At 40.7% G+C, this 24,030-nt stretch overlaps 1 protein-coding gene across 4 annotated transcripts in view; it reads right to left on the bottom strand.

The window, feature by feature from the left end:
- FXR1 (FMR1 autosomal homolog 1) overlaps window positions 1-24,030 on the bottom strand; it is a 31,829-nt gene that overhangs the window by 2,600 nt on the left and 5,199 nt on the right. For 2 of the 4 annotated variants that reach the window (XM_082224194.1, XM_082224193.1), the window contains 14 exons: window positions 17,245-17,297; window positions 16,132-16,225; window positions 14,479-14,550; window positions 12,904-13,052; window positions 11,815-11,908; window positions 10,950-11,066; window positions 10,657-10,827; window positions 9,322-9,400; window positions 7,206-7,315; window positions 6,367-6,453; window positions 5,750-5,957; window positions 3,123-3,329; window positions 2,763-2,963; window positions 1,765-1,845 (listed from right to left, as the gene is read on the bottom strand). In XM_082224194.1, the coding sequence (XP_082080320.1) occupies window positions 1,765-1,845; window positions 2,763-2,963; window positions 3,123-3,329; window positions 5,750-5,957; window positions 6,367-6,453; window positions 7,206-7,315; window positions 9,322-9,400; window positions 10,657-10,827; window positions 10,950-11,066; window positions 11,815-11,908; window positions 12,904-13,052; window positions 14,479-14,550; window positions 16,132-16,225; window positions 17,245-17,297 (1,723 nt within the window). The remainder of the gene's footprint in view (window positions 1-1,764; window positions 1,846-2,762; window positions 2,964-3,122; window positions 3,330-5,749; window positions 5,958-6,366; window positions 6,454-7,205; window positions 7,316-9,321; window positions 9,401-10,656; window positions 10,828-10,949; window positions 11,067-11,814; window positions 11,909-12,903; window positions 13,053-14,478; window positions 14,551-16,131; window positions 16,226-17,244; window positions 17,298-24,030) is intronic. The other 2 variants (XM_082224195.1, XM_082224196.1) reach the window with 2 other exon arrangements.

Here is a 24,030-nt window from a genome sequence, read left to right on the forward strand (position 1 = left end):
AATTCTTCGGGACTGAGCATTAAGGGTCATTTATTTATTTGTACTTATAGTCTGCTCTTCACCAAATGCCCCAATGAAGAGTTATAAAAGTATCACAATTAAAATACAAATTGCATTAAAATCATAAAATAAAACCACAAAACAGAACAACTGTGCACAGCAATTATAGCTTCAGAACAGGTTCGAGTTTCATGTTATTGCCAAGGGGGTTAAATGTGGTCTTCATTAACAGTGCTGCAGAGCTGCATGTAAGCAATCTGCTTCTGCTTAAAATTATTCACATAAGGGGAATATGTGTTCCTTTAGATTGCAATGTACAACCATTATGCTGGAGAGGGAAAAGAGCACAGTGCAGTTCAATGCAGCAGTCTGGATCGCACATCTACATGCACAACGTGTAGCAAGAAAAACCTGACAGTGCAGACATAGCCTTGTTTCTAAAGATGCTTCATTTGACAATGACCGCCAGACATTAGCTTGTCCAAAATTTAAGATGAACCCAATATGCTTTCACAACAGTTCGTCTTTTAGAAGGTGATGTGAGCCTATAAACATATGGCGCTCCCTTATACCGAGTCAGACACTGGTTCCTCTAGCTAAGTACTGTCAATACTGACTGGCGGTGGCTCTCCAGGGTTTCTTGCAGGAGGCTTTCCCAGCCTTACCTGGAGAAGCCCTACCTTGGTCTTGGATGGCTCAGTTGGGAGAGCATGAGACTCTAAATCTCAGGGTTGTGGGTTTGAAGCCAGCGTTGGCCAAAGAGATTCCTGCATTGCAGGGGGTTGGACGAGAATGGTCCCTTCCAACACTAACATTTTATGATTCTATGCTGGGGACTAAACTGGGACCTTTTCTATGGAAAGCATGGGCTCTGTCACTTAGCAACAGCCCTTGTATATGACTTTCTGGTATTTTCCAATTCTGTGCTTCTGCAGAAGCAAATTTACGCCATCATTTGACAAAAGCTGCAGATGGATTGTGTGTGGTATGCCTCTGTTGTTCAATAGCTTGTTTAAGCTGTTGTGTGGGGATAATATAGCAAACACAACACCAATAATTACTTGAGTGAAATACAGGCACTACATTTTAGGGGGGGGGGAATAAAAAAAAATACTTAGCACAACAAACGAGGAATTTACAGGTGCAACACTTAGAATTATACTGAAAGTTATTTTACACCTTTAAAATATGTAAGGTGTTAGTATGCATTTTTAAAAAATCTGTCAAACCACAATTATCAAAGCATGAACATGCAACAATTTTTTTTTTAAATTTAGTTGTGATTTCTGGTGTTCTTAAAAGCAAGAGATGTAAGTTTGATTCAAAGGACAGGAAGGCTCCATGCATCCTGGTTTGCTACAGTACTAGAACTTGGCTAACCTACCTTTTATGCATATTAAGGAAAGATGCCAGAAGGCCGAAGGGAGAGTCTGTCTGACAGTGTTACTTGCAACATGGCATACATACCCTTGCACCTATGACATTCATTTATTGTTGTCCTCTAATTTCAACATAGATTAAGTAAAGTCTATGCACACTTTTACAGTGGAAGTACACCAAATAAAAGGCAACAGTATTAGTTTCATTATAAAAACTAGAACATGCCCCACTGACCATTTCTCATCCTGCAGATTGATTAGTATTAAGCAATCATTATTTACAAAAGACAGCTTTACATATATTTTAGAAGGTACACAAACAGCAAACGCAGAGCATTCCTTCATGCTTGTGACCCGAGGTGGTTCACCTCTCCACTCGAGTTACCTGGCTGTCTATCTTCTGCCTGACCCCTGAAACGACGCCTGCGACTACGATTGCGTCGCTGGGGTTTTTTGTCTCTATCATCTGCAATTGCAAAGTTTTACTATGAACTTTCTCGGTGACCAAATTGTTCTGCTGGCAATTTAGCACACAACACTTTCAAAGGAAAAAGTATTCAGAATGGCTAAGTAGCGCAAAAAACTTACACATCAGGGGACTGAAAAAGCAACTGCAACTCTGTTTAAGCTGTTATCACTAAGTTGGTACTGAAAGTTAAACATTGGCTAAAGAAATTAATTCCCCATCTCATGAGAAAGATTTTTTCCTTGGTGTGATTTGCTTAAACTGTAAATGGCTATTCTTAGACACTGAAAATAAACCCTAGACCTGAAATCACAAACACAGAAGCCCTAGTTATTTTTAAGTATGTTTTGATCACAGCCTTAGAGGAGCAAGAAGTGGGGACTCTTCTCCTGGCCTCAATTTCCTTCTTCCCAAAGTTCATTTAGCAAATTCAGCAATAAAACTACTTAAGACCTAGAGAAGGCAAAGGCGACTCTAATTCTTGAGAAGTAAACAAAGATGAAATTAAGGCCTGGCTCCTCAGACTTTCCCACCAAGTCGATAGCAGATATCTACATGGAATGAAGCCTTGAACATGGAAGTTCAATGTATGCTCTGCTATCCCATTACTATGGACTAAGGCTAAAATTGGACTGGATGCATATATGGTAACAGGGTAGCAGAGATAGGGTTGCAAAACCCTAGATATGACATAGATATCAGAAGGCATCTCTAAGACAACAATCAAATGAAAGTCAGCCTTTCCGAATATTTGGTCCAAAATATTCCAGTCCAATATAGAGCTAAAATCTTTTAATACTGCAACAGATGAGGACACAGTTTTGAACCACAAGGAAACAAGTAGAATAAAGTGCTAGTTAAGAAAATGAAGAGCGACTATAATATTTTTTAGACAGCTGATAAGGCTATTTACATACCTAAGCCATTTTCATTAACAGATGCTGTGTCAGATTCTGTCATTCCATCCATTAAGACAGAATCCTCATCAGTTCTTCGTCTACGAGATCGCCTACGCCGGTTAGTGCTGTGGTGTGATTCACTTGCGTCTGTGTCTGCAGTCTGGTCAGACTCTGTGTTATCAAGTAAACTGTAAGGGTTGCTGTCTGGGTCTTTCAGCACTTAAAGGAAATGACAAAACCAGTAAGAGCACGTTTTCATTTGACACTGTTTTCATCTCATATTTTAACTTTAAAATATTAAAAATCAACCATCATCAAGAAACAGGGAAGTAGTTCAGTGCAATCACAACACACAAAATACGCCTCTCAAATACATACCAGAACTTATAGAGGACTTCCCACCGCGGGGACCACCACGTCCACGACCTCCAGAAACACTGCGCCCTCTTCCCCCTGGTGGACGCCTTCTGCTGTCACGTTGATGTCGACTCTCCCTGTCATCATCTCCTGCTAATGACCAATCACTCAGTTCATCTTTCCTTTCCGATTCTGTTTCAGAGGGATTTGACAGCTCAGAATTTGTTCCTTTACAATAAATGAGAGGGAGAGGTGATAATCAAGTACTGTTCTAGTACAATTTTGAATTTTAGCAGAAGAATGCCACTAGCAAGGAAAGCTGAGATACATGCAATTTTCTGAGGCACAACATTCAGGGATAAACGTTTGCTCTACAAGAAGAAAAGTACCATTCCCAGAAGAATGCACAACGTAAGGCCAGTGCACCAGTGTCTGAAACACATAACAGAACTCAGTACAAAAAACTAACTTGACAGATTAGATGAGAAATTGAACTCTGCAGCACAAACTAGATGCCAAGGTGGATGCATAGCATGTGAAGTAAACCTATTTCTGCACAATCTAATACTGAATATTAGTAGAAAAACTTCATTCATACACACAAAACAGAATAAATGATCACTAATGGAAACCATATCAGAGTGGATCTGAAAGGGGCTTCTTATGTATGTAATTGTGGATGCTTCCATTTCACCTTAGCTTCAACACAATTTCCATGTAATTTATCTATTTGCCACAGAATGCAGAGCTAACTGAACACCTAAACTACTACTTTTACTCTTGTAACATTCATACATCTCAATCTGTTACAGATAAAGAACACATTGCCAACACAAACAAAAAGTCTTTCAGTCAGTCTAAAACCCTACTGCTGATGGTCTTGGGTTATTAATAGCCCACAGTGCTCAGTTACGAAACAACATGGCAGGGAGGGATAAAAGATGTTCCTATGGAAACATACACTATGATGCCATTATATAATGGACAATTGCAATATTACTAATTCAAATCAAAACATGTAAACAAGGAGGAGGGCAGGATTTCCCATTAGAACTTGGGCTGTCAATATGTGACAACTATAAAGGCTTAAAAAGAGAGCCCCAAACCCCTTGAAGTGGTGGCATAAAAAACAACAGAAATGGAAGCCTCTACTTCCAAACATGCCTATTATTCCCAAGTATCCTACTAGGCAGAAACACGAAGGGTTGGCTGCTGAAAACTTTGTCCACAGTGCATATAGAGGTCCAAGATTCTGAACTTGCTGCCACCTCTTTTCACAAGCAACGTAGAAACATGTATGTGGAGCCTGGCATGAAAACAACTCTAAACCTGAATTTACGCATCACATTACCACATATAAAGTAACAGTAAAATTACGCACTCATTGGAACAGCTCTACAGTACCTTATCAGGCAACCCATTTGTTTGTTAGGAGATCATTATTTTGCTGTAGCTAACACTAAATGATATATTTGAAAGATCTGATCAATTTAGACCAAGGTGGACAACAAGCCTCAATACACACTACAGGCCCTTCAGCTATAGTTGGGCTTCTGTATACCCATTTTTGTTAATGTTTGCAGAAACAAGTATGAAAGTATGCTGCCAAACAGACAAGACTATTTCTGAAGTTCACATTCAGTTATTTATTTTTGATGCTCTTGATTTCCAAGTTAAGTGACAACTCTGGATTTCTTTAAGTGTCAAAATCTTTTAAAAGCTATCAAACACTGGTAATAAAATTCAAAGCACAGCATGTCCACCATTCACAGCTTGGCCTGCACTACGTTTTTATAATTTTCTAGTTGTATTCCTCACAACAGCCCTGCCAGTTAAGCAGCATTATGGTTTCCCATACTGCAGATGATGGGACTCAAGAGGAATAAAGGAATAAAGGAATAAAGGAAGCTGTTTTATATTGGGTTAGACCACTGGTCCATCTAACCCAGTGAAGGAGAACTTTAGGCCCCAAATTCTTAAGATTTCATTGAGTTTCATAAAGCTCAAACATTCATACGGGTTCAAGAAGGTCTACCAATATTGAACATAGTTAATGGGGTTATGTGTGCAATCACTTTTTAGTGATATGCATGTGACCTTTCATGAGACCAATTTAATTCATCGATGGGAGTATAGAACCCTGAGACCACCATTACTGATTGAAATAATTAGACTATCAGGCTAATTTAACACCATTCACTGTTGCTGACAGAAACAAGGCAGACCAGATTTCACAATGGGCCGCCTAGGAGGCAAACATTGCTCATTATTGAACGCACCTAATTAAATTAGAAAATTAAGAAGTGAAAACTAGATTCTCCTGGATCTGAAGCACCAAATGTGTGAGAAATGAGCTGGAGAGTATGAGGTCCTAGGCTGAAAGGTCGCCCCCTCTACCTTTCATCTCTACCACAAAAGAAATTTATCTTATTCCTGCTTTAAACACTTGTGTGAAATTATTCTTTGAAATGCTTGTAAGGGAAGAATTATGAGCTTCCAGATCAAAATTTGGTATCTAATCAGTGTCTATTCGAAGCAAATTCCTGCACTGTCTACTCTAGACTGGCAGTGCCTTTCCAGAGTGTCAGGTAGGTGATGCCGGGGACTGAACCTGCGACTTCCAAAACTGATCTTTAAGCATAACTTACCATAGCCAGAGGTGTAATTGGGGCCTCTCCGTCCCCTACCTCTTCCACTATAGGATCTGGAGCCTTGTACAGAGGAAGGGTTGTTCTCATCTGTGGTATAACCCTTTTCCTTTTCGGGACCTCTGGTGGATGAAGGTCTGAACCCCATGCCAATCTGACGTAGCTGCTCATCAATCTGGAGCCTCTCCATCCGCAGCTGTTCCACCTCCTGCATGGACAGTTACACTAAATGTAAGGCAAGTCCACCGTTTGGCTTTTTTAAAAAAATGTATTTTTTAAAACTTACACCCCCTATTTCTATTGCAACAATATTCAAAGCAGCAAACAGCTCTTTTAGTCCTAAGATTCAATTAGGACTATTCAATGCACAGTGCTCTCAGGGCAATAATGCTTTGAGATGTAGACTGAAAGACCCACCGAAAATCAACATGTTATGATGCACTGAAAAGTACCGTGATTTTGAGACAACTTTCATCCACATTGCTTTCAGAGCATTTGGGGTATGCTGTTTGCTACCTTCTGTGTTTCCAGATCCAATACTGATCACCTTCACGAGTCATACTATTGTGCATTCCCATGATTCTGAAACTGCTGTCTTTCCCACAAAGAATGCTTACCTTCAAATAGGCAATATGGTATTCAAGAAGCACTTGGACATTCCCAATGCTTTCTTTAGTACCCACAAAGACAAACGGAACCATTCCCTACAAAGATAAAATGTAATATTGTTGAAGCACAAAGAGAGTCACAAGCAAATAATGCCTACAACCCAGTGTACAATTAGACAAGTGTAACCGTGCACTGGGTTGCAGCCTGTTTTTATTTTTAATGGGAATTTCTTCAACTTTCTATACCATGGATTCAGTCTACCTGTGGGCCTTCTCTCAGGGGATAAAGGGGATAGGTGTAGGGAGCATCCCCACATAAACACAGCAAATTATCACACTACCCAACTTTTTAGTATTAAGACATCTTAAAAGAAGAAAGCTGAACTGCAGATAGAATTATACTCAGAGCCAAAGTCTGAAGCCAAGACAACCTTAGCTTGAAATAACCAAAAGGTGTTAGATAGCAGTTGGCAAAACCCACACATGGCACCACTAAACATTTTGACCTATCAAATGGCACCCCTAAGGTGCTGCAGCTCATGGAAGAGAAACCACTTTACATGCACAGTCCCAGAGAGACCCCTGTCTGAAACCCAGGAAAGCTACTGCCAACTGCCAGTCATCATAAACAATATTGCGCGAGATGGATTAATGATCTGACTCTGTGTAGGCAGCTTCCTGTGTTCCTACTGCCAATGTAGTAGCAATTGTGAGTGACACGTCCATCAGACACTAGGCAGAAAGAATAATCTAATGCAGTGGCTTTTCTATCATTCTGCCACTACAATTTATCCACCCCTGCCACCCCTTGGATGTATTACAAATTCCAAATAAGAATTAAAACTTACATCTTCTCTGGGCAGTTTGTTCTCATTGTCTCCTTCAATCCTCACTCGCACAACTCCAGACTTGTCCACAATTTCCTGAATAACTTTGCCATTTTTGCCAATAACTTTTCCTTTAATAAAAAAATAATAAAAATTGAGATTTCTCAAGTATTTCTCAAGCAATCAATAAAAGTAGATGAAAGGCTGAGAACAAAAAAATTCCCTCAAAATAATTAATATAAAAGTTATTTATAAATGGGTTCATTAAAAACACAATACAGTCATACCTCGGGATGAATACGCTTCAGGTTAAGCATTTTCGGGTTGTGCTCCGCGGTGACCCAGAAGTAACGGAACACATTACCTCCGGGTTTCACCGCTCGTGCATGCGCAGACGCTCGAAATGATGTCATGCACATGTGCGGAAGTGGCGAAACGTGACCCGCGCACGCACGTGTTACATTCGCTTCAGGATGCAAACGGGGCTCTGGAACGAATCCCGTTCGTATCCAGAGGAACCACTGTACACATTTTCTAACAATGAGGTTATTCCATGTTTCACTCTGTTAGGGACTTTCAGAAGATTGTTGTAACGTGTTTATAATCAAGCAAACACTCAGATCTGACTACTGATTACTATTAAGGAATATGGAAGAAAAAGAGGGTATTTTTCCTTAACAAGTCATGTCTCTTTTCTGGGTATGAGAGGCACATTCCAAAAAAGGGAAGTCCACTTCCTCAAGACTACAAGGCGGAAGTTGATGTTACCCAAGGAAGAGAGCTCCCTTCCCGTAATCTGGAACAGCAATTACTTGGGACACACAAATCTTAACAGGAGGAAGATGAAAAGTTAAAAGGTCAATGAACAATGAACTGATCCAAAACCCATGGCAGATGGAATCAGAAATAGTGAGACCAAATGTTCAGTCTTACTCAAAATGAAGCTTCACCATGTAGACAAAACACCCCTTTTCTCTCAACATCTGATGTGCAGGATTAGAGGAGCATCACTCCAGTCCCATGTCACTTTCTACTAGAGCCTACTCCATGTCTAGCAGAACAATGGTTGTACCTTACACTGACCCCAGGGGGCAAGATTACAATGCTTCAAGTTATCAGTAGGCATTGTCCTCAGGTGGTAGGGAAGACGAGTGAATGAGTCCAAGGCAGCAGCTAAACGAGAACTTGGTCATGAGGAGACAAAGGGAGAAAATATTTATATTCTCCCTCGGTATCATGACCAATACACCAAGGATGGCAGGCAGATGAATGAGCCCAGGAAGCGACCATAGTGTGGAGCAGCAATAGGTATCATCTGCTTAAAATTTCTCTCTCAGGAGAGAGGAGTGGAGCTGCACTTGATCACTGCCTCTGCAAGGAGATAATGAACTGAGTCACTTGAGGCTTCGTAGCTCCTTTGGTAAAAAGAGGATGAAATTAAGAAAAATGAAAGGCAATAATTGAAGCAAAAAGAGTAGGCTGAAGAGGCACAATTGAGGGGAAGGATTGCCTACTCTTGCTTTCCAGCCCGACAGAAATTAACTGAGGGTAGGGAATCTATTTGGACTCAGTTCCCCTGGATAACATCTCCTTCAATTTCCTGCTTCCTCTTCCAAGGAAATAGCCTTCCCATGCTCCTCTAACCATAATCCAGAATACTCCATTTGTTAGTGCAGCACTGTTCTCTATACAGTGGTGCCCCGCAAGACGAATGCCTCGCAAGATGGAAAACTCGCTAGATGAAAGAGTTTTCTGTTTTGGAGGTGCTTCGCAAAACGAATTTCCTATGGGCTTGCTTCGCAAGACAACAATGTCTGCTGGTGGTTCCCCCCCCCTTTTTCTAAGCCGCTAAGCCGCTTATCAGCTGATCCGATCAGCAGATAAGCCGCTAAAAGCGCTAATCCGCTAATCCGTCAATGGGCTTGCTTCGCAAGGCAAAAAAACCGCTAGACGAAGAGAATCACAGAACGGATTCTTTTTGTCTTGCGAGGCACCACTGTATATACTCCAATGTATCAGCCACCAAAATAGTAGTTCAGATGTGCCATTAAAGAGTGAGGAGACATCAACATTTTCATACTGAATAGGCAGGGGGAGGGTATTCAAGGATGTTAAAAGGTTTATTACTATTACATACCCACAAGACTCCTAGGAACCTGAATAAAGTCCTCCACAAATTCCAAATAGCTTCTAGCCTTTTTTACTGCCTCAGCACTCTGGAAAAGAACAGAAGCCATTTGTAAACACAATATATTAAAAATTAAAACCCCTTCCAACAGTTAAAACTCCTTCAGGCAATTAACATTTAAATATAAGACAGGAGACAGGTACATAAAATCTCATTTGCAAGTTAAAAATGCTAAAGAAATATACACATTCATATTATTAACTGTGAGATTACGAACTGTGTGATTGGAGTCTAGTGGCCTAAAATACAAGTGGAGATTTGGGAAAATTTCTGTACTATTTTTATTTTAAATTCTGATATTTCTTGGTTTTCTTCAAGTAGCCACATGCTTCTCTACTCCTTTCTCTAATAATCAAATGTTTTCAACCATTTATATACCCTTAAGCACCATGATTTCTAAAGGAATTTACAACAAGGTCAATCACAAGAGACAGTGTTTAAGTGCACAGAAAGGGATATAAATACATGCAAAATACTGCAGGAAAGCTTCAGTGCAAGTGAAAATAAAGCAGTAACTACAAGTTTCATGATATAAACTTCCATTCAGACACAAGTAAAAACAGCCTTCTATACAGCAGCGGTTCCTGACTGGGAGTTCCTTGAACCCTATGAGGTCCAAAAAACCCACCCAGGTTATTTTCAAACACAGGGATAGAAAGTTTTTCAATAGGTCCATGGCTTGGCTTTTGAAAAACAGGGGGTCCTCAATACTTAGCTAATTGGGAACCGCTGCTCTGGAGCATTCCCTTCTAGCAAATGCATGGTGTCCTTACAAAGACTATGGGATTTTTGGAATCTTGTGCTCATCTCATTTTTATTTATTTTATTTTAAAATATTTCCATGTCGCTTAAGGAAGCTAACAAGAAAATTACAAAATATCAACAAAAACCTAAAAACACCTCCCATACATACCAATAAAATCCAATAAAGAGCATACTTGGCCAACTCATTAAAACCTTTTTCCACAGCAACAGCAACCCAGTCTAACCAATAAAACTTAATTCAAGAATAAGACACTTGGAAAAGGTATGTTAGCCTTCTGAAACTACTATGGTTTGGCAGCCTGCTGCAGATCCACTGCAGGGAGTTCCACAACCTTTGGGGCCACAATGGAAAAGGTCTCTACCAAACTCACTGATCCTTGGACACCGGAGGGAGGCATCTATTGAAGTGAGGCAGGCTGATATAGTTGCAGGCTCATGCCAAATTCAGACCACTAGGGCAAGTAAAGAAAAAGAATGCCACACAACTACAAAGGTAAGAAACCCCTTGTTTCCTTTTACCTCTCCATAGATCCTGAAAGTTCCGGTATCTTCCTCAAGCTCAATTGCAGTAACTCCTGGAACCTTCCTGGCTTGCTGTATATTACTACCATGTGTTCCTATTGCAAGTCCCATTAAATCTTCTCTGACAACAAATTCCTCGTGAAATGCTGCTGCAAGCTGTTTTGTGCACTAGAGAGGAGGCAAAATAATTTGTTTACTACAGCAGAACTTCAAATATGAGAACAGCTACATCAAGACTGGAATTGAGAAGGGTGGCTGAAATTGGGGGGGGCAGTATGAGGACAACTCACTTCTAGATGCTTTGTTGCTTCTTCATTTCTTGACATAAGCATTATCTTCGTTCGAATGCTGCGCAAATGCATGTCACTCAGGATATTTACTCTTTTCACTGTTGCCTCACTGGCAGACTGCAGAAATAAAGTAACAATGATACAAACAGCATTTCCACTTTACGAGGCAATTTATAGCTAGAGATCCCTCATTTTATTTAACAATTCCTTGTTACAACTGCATGTTTTGGAAAAATGTGACAGAACTTCTTCCGTTACTAAGAACATCAAGGAATCCTTGCTGTTTTTGGTTTTTGAAACAAGGTCAGCAAACATTTATTTTCATCACTGGATCAAAATGGTGCGATGGATTTTGTTTGGGATAGCCTGACCTACTATTGGCAGAAAGCAATGCCCATACAGATGCATCAGCTGCGGCCGGAAATGTGGATGGGGGGTGTACACAAAGTTATGCAAGGTATCTTGGCACACACACCCTTCAGCCTGACCCAACTGCCTTGTACTGGAATATGCACAGAAGTGTCAAAGGCAAAATAGTAAAGCCTGGGCTTTAGCTTGCATGAGATCCTCTGCCTACTGGTTCTGCCCACAACTTTCTACCCTGGAATCTCCAAAGCAAATTTCTCACTCACAAGCAGAAAGCTTCTCAATATACCCAAGTAACAAGGTATCTTGGAGAACTAAGCTGTGCTTAGAACAGACTCATTTGAAACAATAGGCATTGATTTCAATGGACCTACTAAGAATACAAAGCTGGAGATAACCTTCAGACTTCAATCTTTTTTTCCTCCCTCATACACAATCATAACATTAGCCAAAAAGTAAACTCACACAGTGATCAAACCAAACAGAAAATATACCTTACCAGTACTATTAGCTGAGCAGTTTCAGCCTGGTAAAAAATTCTGCAGGCTCCTACAGCTTTCTTAAAATCCTTATGGGCACTTTCATTAGCACACCTAGAAAAATCAATTTATAAATTAATTCAGGTGGCAGTTTTATCAACAAAACATGCTGCTGTATAAAACTGCAATACTCGAGGCAAAGCATTCAAAAGCATGAAAAAAAATCCAATACCTTTGTACAAGTGAGTGCAGGACACAGATATGGTGATATTCCTGTTATGTTAATTTCCTCTTCCTTGAATGCTGAAGCTTGTGAGACTGGTGATCCATCTTTACCCACCAAACTAATGGCCATTAATAAAAAATGAAACTCCTACTTGAAACCCAGTCGCCTGTTGCTAGGGTCCCTTCCTATTTCTTCCTCTTCATGCCTCTCAGCAATTTCTGTTTTCTGCCACAATAAAAATCTAGCCTATGGCCTTTGAATTTCTCACCCACTTCTCCCTGCTACAGGCATACATCGCTCTATTGCACTTCACAGATATTGCTCCTTAAGAGGACACAGGTGCAGCTGCAGGCAGACTGGCCACATCCAGGGGAAAGAAGCCCCCCAACTGCTGCCACCCTTCTGGCCACAAGAGTGGAGCTGGCTAGGGCTGGAGCCAGGTTTTTCCCCTCCTGCCCTACAGTCAGGGGGGCCTGGCTTAATAGACCATAGTGCAAACATAACTTTTATATGCACTGGGAAACCAAACAAATTGTGTGACTCGTTTTATTGCGGTGGTCTGAACCAAACCCACAATCTCTGAGGTATGCCTGTACTGAGAAAATCCTGCTGCATGTCTAGGCCTTCCTATCCATCTGTCTTTCTTAAAGATTCAGTAAAACAGAGTCACAGCGTCATCTAATGCATGTCTACTTGGAGGTAAATCATACTGAGTATAATGGGAACTATTCCCAGGTAACTGTGTACTCCATCTTTCATCTGTCCAAGACTTCAGATGATATTTTTTTATTTCAAAAAAAAAATCAGCTTTAGGTTGTTTAAAAGTAAACCAATTTTTAGATAAAAGATAGCAATATAATGAAATTTTAGAGTAGTCACTCACGCTTCTCTTAGATCTTCAGGAACTTCTACTGCACACTTGAAGAATGTGTTCTTGTTAACAGGTTTGTTTTGATTCACAGGCCGAAGTCGTTCGAATGTCACTATTTCATTGTAAGTGGCATCACAGGCAGCATACTCAATGACGTAGAACTAAGGACAGGTTAGAATTATTTTTTAAAAAACAATCTAAAGGGCACACATTTGCCCCCCGAAGACCTCTAAAATTATTGGACCCAAAAATATGCAGAAATACTCATAGCAGTTTATCATCTCCATAGTGTATCATCCTCAAAAAACACATGCCTCAGCTTTGTTGATATACTGCATTTTATCACAGCCCTCCAATGTAAGGGTGGCATACATCAACAATAAGGTTTAAGTTGGGCTAAAGTGTGCAGCTGGACAAAAGTTGTCCAATGGGCTTCCTTGATATGGGGGGGGGGGGATTTGAACCCAATCGTAGTGTAAAACTCAGCCTTTATACTACATGAGAAACAGGAGCATGGGGTTTTTGAAGCCCTAAATATAAGGAAGCAAAATGCATTATCCACCTTTGTCAACCTGGTATCTTCCAGATGTTTTTGAACTACAACCCCCATCAGCCGCCGTCAGCACAGCTGTTGTAGTCCAAAACATCTTAAACGCACCAGGTTGACAAAGACTGTGTTATAGGAACAAAAAGGTGTAACATTGGGAAATGAACTGTTATGGAAAACAGAGTACCCTGGAGTGCCTTGAATGATGCTCAGGGCAACACTGGACTCTTTCGCTCTTTCCTTCCCTCCCTCCTCTGATGCCCTCTTGCATCTCTGCTTCCCTAGGGTTTGCACAGCTGGCTATTGCAGCAGCCCTGGCTGTAAGCTGTGCAGGCAAATGGTGCCTCTGGGAGGCACACCTCTTTGGGGCAGGGGGTGGGGCAGCTCAGAGATCAGGGTTGGTAGCAACGGCTGCCCAGAGGACTCCCAAGCAGGGGGGGGGGAGGAGAGGAGGCTGAGGGAACACTCCACAAGGAAGGGTGTTCAAAAAAGGGTAAGAGGCTGCCAGCTCTGCAGGCAAGGGGGGACGTAACTGAGCTCCTGTGCCTCACAGGGGTGCCGCAGAAAGAATGTAGTTGGTTAAGGGAGCCGTGGACTCAAAAAGATTGAAAACCTCTGAGTTAGAGGGCTGCATTCAACTAAGGCATACTCAGAGCAGGTTCACTGAAACCCTTGGACTTAAAAGTAACAAATCCATTGTTTTCAATAGGTCTTCTCTTGAGTATGACTTAGCTGGATGCAACCCAAAAAGCACTAAATAGTTAGCATGATAAATATTTGAGTCATCCTCTTTGCGTTTGCCATTCCACCACTTCAGGAAGCAAAACTTTCAGCAAATTTAAATAAGATTACCCAATCCCATCCATTTTGGGGAGTGTATGTAAATAGGTTACTAGACTTGCATACCGTAGGGGTTTTTTTGGAGTGCTCTTGTTTATAACATCCTACACAGAGGTTTAAAACTTTCTTAGGTTTAATGCTTTCTTTAGATGTTTCCTCATGAAGTTTACTTACAATTCCCAAGTTTTACTCCTACTTACCTCCCCTTTCATCATTCGAACTTTTGCTAGCCACCATCCACAAGGCTCTTGCTCATTCGCTCGTGAATAAACCTGGGGGGGGGGAATCATACAGCATATTTAAACCATATTGATTAGAATATCTTTCAATCTTCACAAACTAGCACTACCCGGATTCATTTCAATGATGTTTGTGGACAGCCAACAAAATCATGGCTACTGAAAGCTGGATTTTCTTTTTCTGTGTACACCAGAATTACAAGTATCAATACAAATACAGGCATAAACTATTCTGAAAGTAAATTCTTTCCCTTAATATAAAATTTAAGATAATCTTGTCTGCCTTCATATCTTTATATAAAACAGAGAAATGGTTCTCAAACATTCTACTCGCAAGGCTCAAATGACACGGCTGAAAATTGTATAGGCCTATCAATCACAAAATGGCATCACAGGGATGAAGCCAATTACAAAATGGTGGCAGATGGATAAAGAGCTTGGCATAATCTGCTGGCAACAATTTTCTACTGGCGTCCAATTCATCTTTGGAAATAGGTAAAGATGTAAAATTTCCAGAAATTTTGAAGTCATGCCAGGCGGGGGGAGAAGATAGTTTTTTTTTCAGAGGAAACACAAATTTTGGGGGAAACTGAAAAATACCCAGTATTTATTTTTAAAGCAGTATTTACAGATCAAAAGTAACTTTTTTACTTTAGGAACATAAAATGTATTGTGTACGACTTTATTGTAAAATACCATATTTGTTATATTGGAAGTAGAGTTTAGTCAAACAATAATTACAAATTGAATTTACTTTTTAAAATGTGTTACAATTGGAGCTACAAACTACTGAACTGTAAGGAACCTAGCATCTCTTTGGTATTGTCAGTTTATGAGTAAAACAAAGAAAATTATTAAGTATTCTCAAAATCACTGCATCTCCTCAGTTCTCCACATTGTCATGCAGACACAAAACCATGTCATGTTGAAACAAAGAATGGTTTCAAATTGGATGGGGGACCGCATGTTGAGATTCCTGCAGTGCAGGGGACTGGACTTCCTACTCTACAATTCTGTGGTTCTATGTCTATGAGCCATAAGAATAGCTGAGAAAAGGGTTGGAGGGGAGACTAAATTTAATGCAGTATTCATAGGATCAGTTTCATTTTCTGAACTATCGCAATAAGTTTCTGTTTCTTCATATTTGTCATTATGTGATGACAAATCTGAGGCATAGACAAGCACGACACAGAACAGAAACAGATCCACCAACCATGGCAACAAGAGGAAGCCCTGAATCCTCCTCCCTTCTTTGGTGACAATGCAGTGCCTCCTAGAGGAATAAATGCACCTTGCTGTTGCATTTGAGAGTTGTGTCCTGTGTGTCTAATTCAGAACTTGTTTGTCCTCACTATACATGGTCTTCCCAAAAAGTATGTTACATAGCTTTCATGAAGAATACATTCTACTTGGTAATAACAACACACAGACTGACTGCCGACAGCTGTGTAGCTACTGGAAAGAGGGGACTTCTTTAATTTATATCCATGGCACAAGTGACCAAGCATTGCTGTGAAAATTCCATTCATTTTGACATGATTGGTATTAAGGGTCTAACTTGACCAACAGTACCTCTAAAAATACAAGTCACTGCCCATCACTGGATGAACTCACCTCCACTTCATCTCCTTCACCAATTTCTTTCTTGATATCAGGTGGTGGTGGTAATCTTACTTCAATGAAGGGAACTTGGCGTTCTGGTTGCCAGCTGCACGTTTCAAATTACATCACGGTCAGTAAGAAAAGGTAACCCTGGTTCACAGTTGTAATTTTAAATTGATTATTTAAATACTAATATTGGACACAAATGGAATACTGTCCACACTAATATTAAACAGAGAACCTCAATATTCAAAAGCCAACAACATTTTTGTTAGATTGCTTAACAACACACACTTATATTAACCATCCGTGACTCAAATGGTACTCTCTATCCTAAACTATGATGCAAATGATTATGAGCAAGCTATGGTGAGCCTTGGCTTTATGTGCTCTCCCACTCTCTCATCCTTTGCAGATGAGAAGAGAGCAAACATTTCTGCTTTCACTTTAGAATAAACTAGAGTTCCATATTACATATGAATGCTGGGAACTGTGGTTTGTTCTTACCAAGGTTGGCCAAAAAAAATAGGTTCCAATATCAGTTTTACCCTGGTTTAAACAAACAACACTTCTGTGGTATAGACAGTGAGGGGGCAAATGGACAAATTTAGCAGGGGATCAAATACTTTTCCCCCTCACTGTAGATATTCAACATTGTAATTTGTTCTAAAATGAAAGTGGAAGGTCTCTCTCAAGTATTAGGGTCGTGGGGAAAGGAAGAACACAAGACTGAGACTTGTTGCAGTTTGCTCCCAATCACCTAAACCAGATAGTGACAGCCAGAGAGGAGAGGGAAATGTTCTCTTCTAATTTATAGAAGGTCACAGGGAGGCAGCCAACAGAGTGGCTATTTACCAGCCTCCCCATTGTCAACACAGTAAGATCAGCTGTATTTCTATTTAAACCCGTTTCAATTTACTATAGTTGCCAAGACTACAGGACTACTGTGGCTCCAAGAACTTAGCAACAACATTTAAGTGTGTTCTTTCTATTTTACATTCAACTGTATTTGTAGTCAAGTTCCTGCGCTTTGTCTCCATAGTGAACTATGTGTTATGCATTTCTGGGGGATGGCACATTATGTAAGTAAATAAAGGGAGTAATATTTTTCAACATAGTACGTACTTATTTTCAAACACAACTGTGAGTGAATCCTCATGAACATCTTTGATGAATCCCTAAAATAAAGTATAAAAATTGTTAAATACTGTTATCAAGAATGATTTTTTTCTTTTGCAAAATGGCACCTCCCTCCCATTAGAATGGTAATTTTAAACGGGAACAATTTTTAAGAAAAAACACAACATGGGTAAATATGCCAAAGACTGCATACAAAAGAGATACTTAATGGTTTGCAGTAGCTTTAAGGAAAAATGAATATTCGTCAATCATATTATAGAACTGTTCAGCTTATAACTATTCTAATATTTACTTCTAGGTAAGAAGGAACAAATATACAGTGGTACCTCAGAGGCTGAACGGAATCCGTTCTTGAAGTCCGTTAGACTTCCAAAATGTTCAGAAACCAAGGCGTGGCTTCCAATTGGCTGCAAGAAGCTCCTGCAGCCAATTGCAAGTACCAGATGCCGCGTCAGACATTCCAAAGAACATTCGCAAACCGGAACACTCACTTCCGGGTTTGCAGCGTTTGGGAGCCAAAACGTTTGGCTCACAAGGCGTTTGGGATCCAAGGTACGGCCATAGTAAAAATTAATAAAGGGTTCACTGAGTTTATTAGTAATCTCATCTTCAGCTACAACACTCAAAGGCTAATTAATTTTGGCCAAAGTATAATACAGTGGTGCCTCGCAAGACGAAAAGAATCCGTTCTGTGATTCTCTTCGTCTAGCGGTTTTTTCGTCTTGCGAAGCAAGCCTATTGACAGATTAGCGAATTAGCACTATTAGCGGCTTATCTTCTGATTGTATCAGCTAATAAGCGGCTTAGCAGCTTAGAAAAAGGGGGGAGGGGAAAAAACCAGCAGGAACTCACAAGACATTGTCGTCTTGCGAAGCAAGCCCATAGGAAATTTGTTTTGCGAAGCACCTCCAAAACGGAAAACTCTTTCGTCTAGCGAGTTTTCCGTCTTGCGAGGCATTCGTCTTGCGGGGCACCACTGTATTACAAGAGAAATACTGCTATTATTGTGCCGTTAGCACACCACAGATTACAACATCAGAACTAAGTTAAGGAAACGTTCCACTTTTCCTTTCAGGAAAGAAAACTGCTACAATGATAAGTGATGGCAATTCTAGCTAAATTAAGAGTCCCAGCCACATCGGCAAAGTTTCAAGTTTACTTAAACAATTACTGAAACCACCAGTCAACAAATTGTGTTGTCAACAACTATTTCTATCAGTCAGGAAGAGCATGGGAACATGCCTGAGCACACACAATGTGTTTTTCTCCTGCCATTGAGGAAGTGCAATCTGCCCTCCCCTTCCCACGAAGAAATTAAGGAGGATACAAATAATTAATTTTCCACAAATCCAAGTTGCTGCATATCTCTTTTTAGAAATTAAACATTGCCCCAGCTCAGTAGCAAATAGTCCATACATAACTAGAGAAAACAGAGCATAAACTCCCTTTTCCCAAAAATCCTGAGTTTTTCCCAACTCCTGTCCAGCAGCTCTTCACAATGATAATACTTCTCCCAATCAAACTCTCTTGACATAGATGAGCTCTTCATTCTGTTCATCCACTTCATCAACAAAGGGCTTCATTTTTGCCAGAGAAGAGAATAGCAGGAATCAGCTTTCAGCATCAAGCTAAAAGGCTACTAGTTTTCCCTCCACTCAAGTAATCCACTTCAAGTTTTCTGGCAGCCTAACTCAGCTGCTGTAATGCAACCTCCTTTTCACAACTCCATCTCCTGCTGCTGTGCTAACAGCTGATCCTACAATCTCAAGTCCATTGAGTTTGCCTTAAGCATGTTTCATTCTACACAGGATTGAGCTGTAAGCCTCACAATACATAGCTCAGGCCCCAGGGGCGTTCTTATTCACCAGAATGAAAAACATCCATGCCTTCAAATTCATGGAGGAGAAGGCTGTATCAGTGACTACTAGCCAGAATAGATATGCTCTGCCTCCACAGACGAAGGTCGTACTTGCTGGTTGGCCACTGTGAAAAGAGGATCCTGAACTAGATGGTCATTGGTACATCACAGCAGGGTGTTCTTATGTTATTAACTACAGTGGCTACATTCACATGTCATGTTAAGTCAAACCTTGGCTTAGCATGAATGCACTAGTTCCCAAGAAATAGGTTTCAGCTAATCTGCTCCTCCACTGCATAAAACAGAAGCAAAAGCTTGCAAACTCCTTCTCATGACCACACCAGAAAAATGTGGAAACTTGAGGCTCACCTAGGCTTATTTCTACCGTGCTGAACGCAACAGTCTGAAGAAGCCCCCTGAGAACCAAGAAGTTTTTCACAGTGGACTATGCTGTAAAATACAACATGTCAATCTTAAAATTATACAAAAACTATAGAGCTTAAAAAGAAAAAGAAAAAAGCAGACTCACAAAGAAAGAAGGGGAAATGTAGCTATCACTGAGATGCCACCAGAGCACTAAGCAGCAGAACAGGGTCCAAGAGAACATAATGCTATGGATCTTGTCCACAGGCAGTATTAAAAACTCAGATATATAATCTAATCGCCAAATGACACCTTAAACCTACATTGCAGTCACCACAGTATAATGCCTAGGTAGTGTTGGATTTTATTGTGGTGGACATTATTGTTATTATTAATTTCATTTCTATACAGATTTATATTTTAAAGAACAAATCTCAAGACTGTTTGAAGAACAAATCTCAAGCCACTGCACCAAGAGAGCCCTGAACCTGTTACAGATGCAATCCATCATCTGGACTCAGTACTGGATTTCCTCAAAATCCCCTAGGTTTTTAGCTTTGTTGTTGCATCCCAATACTTCAGCCTACAAGTTGCCAACTTTAATATACAGTGATGCCTCGCAAGACGAAAGTAATCCGTTCTGCAAGTCTCTTCGTCTTGCGGTTTTTTCGTCTTGCGAAGCAACCCTATTAGCGGCTTAGCGCTATTAGCGGTTTAGCGGCTATTAAAGGCTTAGCGGCTTAGCGGCTAAAAGGCTATTAGCGGCTTAGAAAAAGGGGGGAAAGCGAAAAAAATCGCAAGACTCGCAAGACGTTTTCGTCTTGCAAAGCAAGCCCATAGGGAAATTCGTCTTGCGGAGCGCATCGAAAAACGGAAAACCCTTTCGTCTAGCGTGTTTTTCGTCTTGCGAGGCATTCGTCTTGCGGGGCACCACTGTAGTTGCATGTGCTAAAGTTCCACTGAAACCTATGAGATTTAAATGAATGGAGCTTTGATCAGCTTGTGAACTTCCAAGGACAATCCAGGTAGCCACTGCTGGAAGACAAAATGCTAGATAAGGGGTCAGCAGCCTTTTTCAGCCATGGGCTGGTCCACTGTCCCTCTGACCTTGTGGGGGGCCGGACTATATGGGGGGGGGACAAATTCCTATGCCCCACAAAAAACCCAGAGATGCATTTTAAATAAAAGGACACATTCTACTCATGTAAAAACACGCTGATTCCCGGACCGTCCACGAGCCGGATTGAGAAGGCGACTGGGCCGCATCTGGCCCCCAGGCCTTAGGTTGCCTACCCCTGTGCTAGACAACATTTATGATGTTCATACAGCTCTTAAACATTCACCTTTGTTTCTGGTCTAACTACCCCATTATCACCCTGCCTCTTATACCTCTCTCCTTGACAAATTATTCAGTTTGTCAACATCAACAAAAATCCCAATGCCAAAATTCAAGCATCTTACATATCCATTCAACAAGAGCAAAAAGGATAGTCACAAATGCAGCCCTCATATGCCCTATACAGTGGTATCTCAGGTTAAGAACGTAATTCGTTTCGGAGGTTCATTCTTAACCTGAAACTGTTCTTAACCTGAAGCACCCACTTTAGCTAATGGGGCCTCCTGTTGCCGCCACGCCGCTGGAGCACGATTTCTGTTCTCGTCCTGAAGCAAAGTTCTTAACCAGAGGTAATATTTCTGGGTTAGCAGAGTCTGTAACCTGAAGCGTATGCAACCTGAGGTACCACTGTAGTTTGAAGCTATGGAATGTAAGATATTCCACATATTCAGGACAAATTAAAAAATAGCCCCTCTCAAGCCCTCTGCTCATGCTAAACGGATGGAGGACAACCACAAATAACGACTGACTAGTAAGCCCAGCCAACATTTGTAGATGCCAGTTTGACAACCCCGGTGTACTGAGATTCAACAAGACCTTGTTAAGAACAGAGGAAGTAAACTTAGAATTCAGGGATTTGGAGGGATTTCAAATACACAGTCAAAATCACAGGCTGAAAATAACTTTGCTTCCTCATTTCTAAACATTACACGTTTAGAGCTTTCTATTTCTACCTTTAACCAAACCAAACCACTAGTGTTCCCTGGGCTGATGTTTCCGTTTGCTTCATAAATTCTGGAGGGGGGGGAGTGAATCAGGTTCAACTGCCAGCCTGGTTAAGACTCCTGTCTAAAACCCTGCAGAGCTGCTATCAAGTTAGTGTCAGCATACTGAGCTAGACAGACCAATGGCTAGAGGTATAAGGCAGTTTCCTGTGTTCCTTTGTGGTGTGGTGATTAAGAGTGTTGGACCAGGAGCTGGGAAATCAGGATTCAAATCTTCACTCACATATGAAGGTCACCAGTCACTGCCTCTCAGCCTAACTCACCTCACAGGGTTGTTGTGAAGATAAAATGAGATGGAGAAAACAATGCATAACTGGGAAGTTATAGCGATAGAACTGTTCATCATGCTTCACATTGCTAGTTTGAAAACACCCCTGCAATGAGCATCCCATAAAAATGGGGTTTGATCTATTCACGCAAGTGTGCACTGAAACAGGCTCCTCATATGATACTGTAATTTCCACATAAGAACTATACTATCTCATTTATGCACATCTGATCACTTTATGATGAAACATGAAGCATGCCAAGTTTCTCAAATAAAAACAAGTGTATGAATTCTATACTGATCAAGAATCAGTATAGAATGAAATTTGTACTATGTTGTACTTGGCAGGAGTTCAACCAACATAAAAGCTTTAATGATCTGAACAACGAAGAATTTGACAGTTTATTTCAGGAATGGAAAGGCTTTGCCCTTCAGATGTTGTTGGATTCCTCTTCCCATCACCATTAGCCTAGATCAGTGGTGTCCAAACTTTTTTCAAAGAGGGCCAAATTTGATGAAGTAAAGGGTCATGAGGGCCGACCAAAGGGCCAACCAAAGTTGGAGACCTTTTCTTAGGATTGAAGTTGTTGAGGTTTTTTTAGGATTTTAGCCCACAAAATAAACTACCGCAGGGGCCGGATTGAACAGCGGGGCAGATTAGGCCTCCAAAATAGACTTTAGTCAATAGTCATGGATAATGGGAGTTGTAGTCCAACATCATCTATAGGGCCACAGGTTCCTGATCCCTGGTTTAGCAGATTCATTTTATCAGAAGTCAATGTCACATCACAAAGTCCTTTGAGAAAAATCATAGATATATTGAGACCATTATTTTGAAAACCTCTCCATTTCTCTGAATATGTTAGTTGTCCAGAAAACTATTCTTATTATGCTACTTTGTACACTGGGATTTCAAACTGATTTTTCAAAATCATAATACACCCAAAGGAAAAAATAGTGTTGTACAGTGGCATAACACGAAATAAAATATTTAACTTCCTATTTTCTCAAGAGCCTCTACTATCAAAACCAGATAACCTAAAATAAGCTTACAGCTATGCAACTTGCCAGTGACTATAAGATAGCCAAGTAAAGCTCAATCCAAAAGAGATATGACTCATGGGCAGCAGAAAGTAAAAAGTACTGGTAAAGAACAAATACAGCTCAAAGTAACCACTGGAAGCAGATATTAAAGCATAGTTCCAAAATTGCAAAAATCTATGTATCATTTGAACTTGACAAAAATTTTGTGCCTTCTTCCATTGAGTATGACACTGTCCAGTTTCTAACCTGCACTAATTTAACAATGGCTAGTGCAATGCAAGCCATTTCATTGCAAAGTTCTTCTGAAATTGTAAACATCATCAAATATTAACACTGGATTTCCCATAACATTTTTGGCAAAAGTTTGTTCTAAAACTCTGATTTCACAATTCTTGACAAAAATAGTCAGTCCTTTGTTGTTGGCATCTTTCTATCTCGGTATACAATGGAAAAAGATGCAAACTCAAACTGTTGAGAGATTTACACCACCTGCTGTGGCTGTTGAGAATGATATGGCAGAGACATATTTTACTGCAGCTGGGGCAGATGAAGGCATCTGATTGTACTGCTACAGGCACACCATCGTATGTCTTCCGTCTGCACTCCTCCCTGCAGTCATTCTTCCTTTGGTCACTACTGTGGTATACAGTGGTGCCCCGCAAGACGAATGCCTCGCAAGACGAAAAACTCGCTAGACGAAAGGGTTTTCCATTTTTGCGTCGCTTCGCTAGACGAATTTCTCTATGGGCTTGCTTCGCAAGACGAAAATGTCTTGCGCTTTTTTTTAAAAGCCGCTTGAAGAGGCGCAGTTGCAACGGACCATGCTTCGCAAGACGAAAAACATCACAAGACGAAAACTCGCGGAAAGAATTCTTTTCGTCTTGCGAGGCACCACTGTACAACCTGACTGTTCGCCTCCAGGCACTGTGGTCTTCTGCAAGGGATTCAAGTTTGCAGACAGACCTCTTTGTAATGCAGAGAAGGTACTCATGAGAGAGGAATTAATACTGGCTTTCAGCATTTCTGTCCTGGGGCTTTACCACATGCCTGAGAGTTGGTGTTCTTCAGTTCATCCAGGGAGGGAGGGAAATCCATCTTTTCCAAGAAAGGCAGAGTC

This window comes from Podarcis vaucheri, assembly GCF_965113315.1.
Source record: "Podarcis vaucheri genome assembly, chromosome: 5".
Taxonomy (NCBI): domain Eukaryota; kingdom Metazoa; phylum Chordata; class Lepidosauria; order Squamata; family Lacertidae; genus Podarcis; species Podarcis vaucheri.